The sequence below is a fragment of the Mus pahari genome, chromosome 11 (assembly GCF_900095145.1).
Source record: "Mus pahari chromosome 11, PAHARI_EIJ_v1.1, whole genome shotgun sequence".
NCBI lineage: Eukaryota > Metazoa > Chordata > Mammalia > Rodentia > Muridae > Mus > Mus pahari.
In genome coordinates, this window is record NC_034600.1 from 37,295,065 (window position 1) to 37,300,533 (window position 5,469).

The following is a 5,469-nucleotide window of genomic DNA, read 5'->3' on the forward strand; positions in this document are numbered from 1 at the left end:
GCCAGCCTGGTCTACCAAGTGAGTTCCAGGACAGCCAGAGCTATACAGAGAAACCCTGTCTCGAAAAACCAAAAAAAAAAAAAAAAGAAAAGAAAAGGAAAAGTTTTTAAAGCCAGGAAAACTGTACACTGCAAAGCAAGTTCATGCTGAAACACTCTAGATACAAGACAGAATCCATGTGGGCACACGGGTCATGGGGCTAACTCCACTGGAAAACACTAAATGCCTTTTTAAGAAGAGAATATTTTCAAATACCCTTGGAAATGCGCTAAATAGATGACAGGCATTTTTGAAAGTGTACAGATTATACATTTTAAAAGCCTGAAAGTAGCATGAAGACTTTCATGAATATTAAATCACATGAAAACAATGAGGTAAAAAATAAAAACAACCAACCTAAGGAACTGGAGAGTCACTTACCTGAACAAGGTGGATAAGTGTTGTCAGAATAGCGCATCGCAACATGTTGTGTTCTTCACTCTGCTTCCAGAGAAGAGGCAAATACTGTACCAAACACCCTACATATGGTCGGATCTACAAGACAGACAAAAAGGGAAACAACAGGATAGTTTAGTAAGAAAGGCAATATACCATGAGAAACCTGGCAAGCACTGTGAAATGTTAGGCAATAAATCACTTAATACTAATTTACTAAATTAAAGATACATTTTATATGTATACATAGTATATAGTATATGAATCCTTGGGTCCAACCAACCTTGGACAGAAACTATGCAGAGTGTGTGGGGATGCACTCTAGCTATTAAATCACTAACAGTGCAGGGTGGCAACTGATTACATCATCTCAATAACACTTAAAGTAGTACAGGGGAGAATGTGAAGCCATGCTATATAACTAACTGACATCCACATGCTTCAGTTTCCTGCAGGATACACAAGAATGATTGAGCATATTACACAGCATTTAAAAGTAAAAGAAGAAATCTGTAATATCCGGCAATCTAGACAAACCTTAAAGGTTTGCTAAATGAAATCGGACATAGAAATACAAACAATGAATGATTCCACTTCCAAAAAAATATTTAAAATAGTCACATTAGTGACAGAGTAGAATGGTGACTGCCAGAGGCTGGGAAATAAAAATGGACATTTATGAAGTAACCAACTGGTGTGGTCTGAGTTCAAGATTATTCATCTTGGTATACAACAAGGCATGAATAGTCAATAGTATGCATTTTAGTATGCACTTAAGGATCCACCTCATGTTAAACCATGGGCATATAATATGCAACAGTGGTTTAGTCCCTGTGAGCTCTGGGGAGGTCTGGATGGTTGATACTGTTGTTTTTCCTATGGGTTGCAAACCCCTTCAGCTCCCTCAGTCCTTCCCCTAACTCCTCCATTGGGGTCCCTGTGCTCAGTTCAATGGTTGGCTATAAGCACCTGCCTCTGTCAGGCTCTGGCAGAGCCTCTCAGGAGATAGCTATATCAGGCTCCTGTCAGCGAGCATTTGTTGGCATCTTCAATAGTGTCTGGGTTTGGTGGCTGCATATGGGATGGATCCCCAGGTGGGGCAGTTTCTGGATGGCCTTTCCTTCAGTCTCTGCTCCACACTTTGTCTCCATATTTTCTCCCTCGAGTATTTTGTTCCCCCTTCTAAGAAGGGCTGAAGGAGAGGCCCTTGGTCCTGTGAAGGCTCCATGCCCCAGGGTGTAGGGGAATGCTAGGACGGGGAGTGGAAGTGGTGGAGTGGGTGGATTAGCACCCTCAAAGAAGCAGGAGAGGGAAGATGGGATAGGGGATTTCAGGGAAAAACAGGAAAGAGGATAACACTTGAAATGTAAATAAATAAAATACCCAATTAAAAAAATCGAATTCAAATATTCTACTAAACTAGAAGTTCTGTGTCACGTTTCCCTTCTGTAGAGATAGTTCTTAAATTACAGAGGAAGGCCCACATTTACTGAATATGTCATGGGCATATGTTGCTGCTGCAGTGGAGTGTATATGTTGTTTTTTAGGTGAATAAATAATACAATCTTAAATACCTCCCCCAAATATATATTTTATATATCTATATGCAAAAATATAACAAATGATTTTTAACAAGGGTCCTTTCTTTAGGACGTTTAAAAACTATTATAAATCCTAAATGATATTTCAATTTTTAGATAAAATTTGGCACACATTCCACAGAAGACCTTCAATTTTCTTCTTTTTCTTAAGAAATGTGGAAGCTCAAAGACTGCTTGTCATAAAACTTGACAGCATGTTTATTTCAATTAGAGACTTATAGTGCCTCAAGAATGAAATCACTGAATTGCGCTTTTCTCAAATATTTGCTATGAGTCTAGGGCTGCCTCAGCAGTTTAGAACACTGGCTGCTCTCGCAGAGAACCCGAGTGTCATTCCCAGGCGTTACACAGTTACATGAGGGCATGTGCACGTACACACACATCCACATCTCAGGGGATCCAAGCTGCTCTTCTGTTCTCCTCAGGTGTCAGGCATGGACATGGTGAAGACAGACATGCAAAACATCCATACCAATAAAAACAAATACATAAAATGTGAAAAAATTAAGTTTTTCAAAAATAAGGATTAATATTCAAGTAACTGTACCCTATGGTACAAAGACAATGACTTCACTAAAATACGATAATCAGATAAAATCAAATTCTAAGAGTGAAAGATAGTTTGAAGGGTAAATAGACAAGAATAATAAACTTATGTAAAGATTACAAAAGTTAAAAAAGAATGAAAGAACTGGTATTTTTAACCATTTCTTATCTTGGTTTTTATTTATTTATTTATTTATTTATTTATTTATTTTTTTAATTTATAGCATATACCTGGAGCTCTGTGTGAAGTAAAAATGAAATGGCATTTTGAGGAGACACATGAAAAAAAATCTTTAAGAATAATCTAGCTAGATTTATACAAATGGACAAATCTTGAATTTATAACCACCTTTTAAACAATAAATTACTAGAAATGTATAATACTCTATATTAGAGATTTACATTAATTTCATATCATGAAATCCTGTAAACTTGCTGAGTTCAAAATTATAATTACTTTCTCAATACCTCCACACCATAGATATAATTTTAATATTTAATATTTAAATATTCTTAAGTATTTTACTTTGGTATTTGGAGACGAGGTCTTACTATCACTTGAACTCTCAATCATCCTCCTGCCTCAGCTTCCCAGTTGCTAGGTTACAAGCATGCACCAATACAACTGGCTTCTCTTAGTCACTTTTAATAAATTCAAATATAAATATCAATTCTGAAAAACACATAAATGAAATGATAACATATATGTTAAAAACATTTTAAGAATACTTTAGCTTTTCCACAATATAAAGCATAGACATTAAATATGCATTCTCTCATCTGACACTTATTTTTTTGTTTCACAAAATTACCTGCACGTTGACTCTTTCAATCACACAGGAAAGGACATGCAACACATGCATCTTTGTATCACATTCTGTAACCTGCTGCAGCAACTGAAAAAGTAGTGTGAACATGGTTTCCAGATACTGCAAGAAGAAGAAAGAACAGAGCTTACAAAATGTAGATGTCTGTGTATAAAAACACAAACCAGGTCAAAGCAATAAGACAAAAATACAAAACCTAAGCGATACTTAAAACAAGCTGCCAACATACAACGCCACCATTTTTTCTTTACTACTGCTAAATGTGTACACATTAGATCTTAATTACCCACAAGCTGGGGTGTTTAAAAGACTAGTCCAAACTGTGCCTTTGTCAACTTGGCTGTCAACAGTGCCCTGTAACTACACTTCCATAAAAGCCCGTTGCAGATAATAAGAAAAGGCTATGAATTAAAGCAATAAGAACATTAACTATTGTTCTCAACAGGCCACTGAACCAATGCAGTCTTTACCAGATGCTGCATGTAAGTACAGAATTCTGTGATAGATACCAGTTATTCCAATATAAGAAACCCAAAACCTCAAGTTCTCCTCTGACCTCCACAAACACGCCAGAAGCATACACACACACACACACACACACACACACACACACACACGCACGCACGCACACACACACAAAGTAAACAATGTACAGTTCTAAAGTTACAAATACATATAAATTACAGTTATAAACCAATATAACTCTAAAGACATAATATGACAAAACCTGGAAACCAGTATTCTTACCGGTAAAAACTGATCTGTCCTAAATTCAAAATCATCAACAGGTAAAAAGCAGTTAAGGAATACTGAAAACACATGAAACTTACCAAGATAAAAATACATCTACATTAAATTATTGAAATAAATACATATGTTTTTGTAAAAATATATTTTAACTATCCTAAAAATTAATTTCATAAAATAACCAGTTTTAGAATGTTGAACTTAAGGTTCAGTGAGGCAGTGCAGACCTCTGACCCAAACACTAGGGGCAGAGGCAGAGGCAGGAGGACCAGAAGTTGAAGGCAGGTCTCAAGTGTGTAGAGTTCCAGGCCAGGCGGGGCTATGTGACACTTTGATTCAACAATATGAAAGAAGTTTAACTGCTTTGTGATTAAGTCCTTTAAGTTTTCTAGGTTTTATTATTAGTTTTAATTAGTTACAGCAGGGCTAGAGGGATGGGTTAGAAGGGCGGCGCTGTTCGTCCAGGTTTGGCTTTGCTTCCCAGCCCTGTGAGAGGCTCACAACCATACATAACCAACTCCATTTCCAGGGATCTGATGCTCTCTCTTTTCTTGCCCACTCAAATAATCAGGCACATATGTGGCACACACTTGTAGGCAAAATACCCATAACATAAAATAAATAAAACAAATTAAATTTTTTTAAAAATTGCAAAAAAAAACCCTTGCAAATAGAAAAAAAAAAATTGAAGGATATTTAACTTCAGAGTTGTTGCTGTTTCAATTCGGACCTAAAAAAAAAAAAATCAAAGTACAGTATAAGTTTTTAATCATTCTTAGAACTACTGAACATCATTAATACTTAATGACAGCCAAATTATTCCAAACCATTTTCTTTCCTGTTTTTGTTAATATTAAGTCATAAGGCATATGTCATGTGAAAGGATGTTACCCTTAGTTTGTAACAAGTTACAAAAAGAACAAATATTATTATCGTTATCACTGATCTGTCTAAGTTTTCCATAATTGCTTAAAAACCCTTTACGGCAATAAATATTTCCAGGAAGAAAACTAATTGCCACTAGGTAAGTGGAAAGCATGGGACCAAAAGAAAATAGCATGCAGGAGACACCAGGGAAACAAGAAAATAAAGACGCAGTCAAACAAAGAAGCTGGTGAGCTGGAAGTGAAGGGTGGCTGGGAGCCTGCACCGCCCGCAATGGGCTTGAAGTGGGACACAGCATCAAACATGGCTTTAAAGACTGATAAATCGCCGGGCGGTGGTGGCGCACGCCTTTAATCCCAGCACTTGGGAGGCAGAGGCAGGAGGATTTCTGAGTTCGAGGCCAGCCTGGTCTACAGAGTGAGTTCCAG

The 5,469-nt window shown here is 36.8% G+C and overlaps 1 protein-coding gene across 1 annotated transcript in view; it reads right to left on the reverse strand.

Moving 5' to 3' along the window:
• Positions 1-5,469, reverse strand: part of Ipo11 (importin 11) — a 136,842-nt gene that overhangs the window by 75,707 nt on the left and 55,666 nt on the right. Inside the window, exons 17-20 of the mRNA XM_029544005.1 lie at positions 4,853-4,886; positions 4,157-4,197; positions 3,395-3,511; positions 421-534 (exon numbers count right to left, since the gene is read on the reverse strand). Of these exons, the coding sequence (XP_029399865.1) occupies positions 421-534; positions 3,395-3,511; positions 4,157-4,197; positions 4,853-4,886 (306 nt within the window). The remainder of the gene's footprint in view (positions 1-420; positions 535-3,394; positions 3,512-4,156; positions 4,198-4,852; positions 4,887-5,469) is intronic.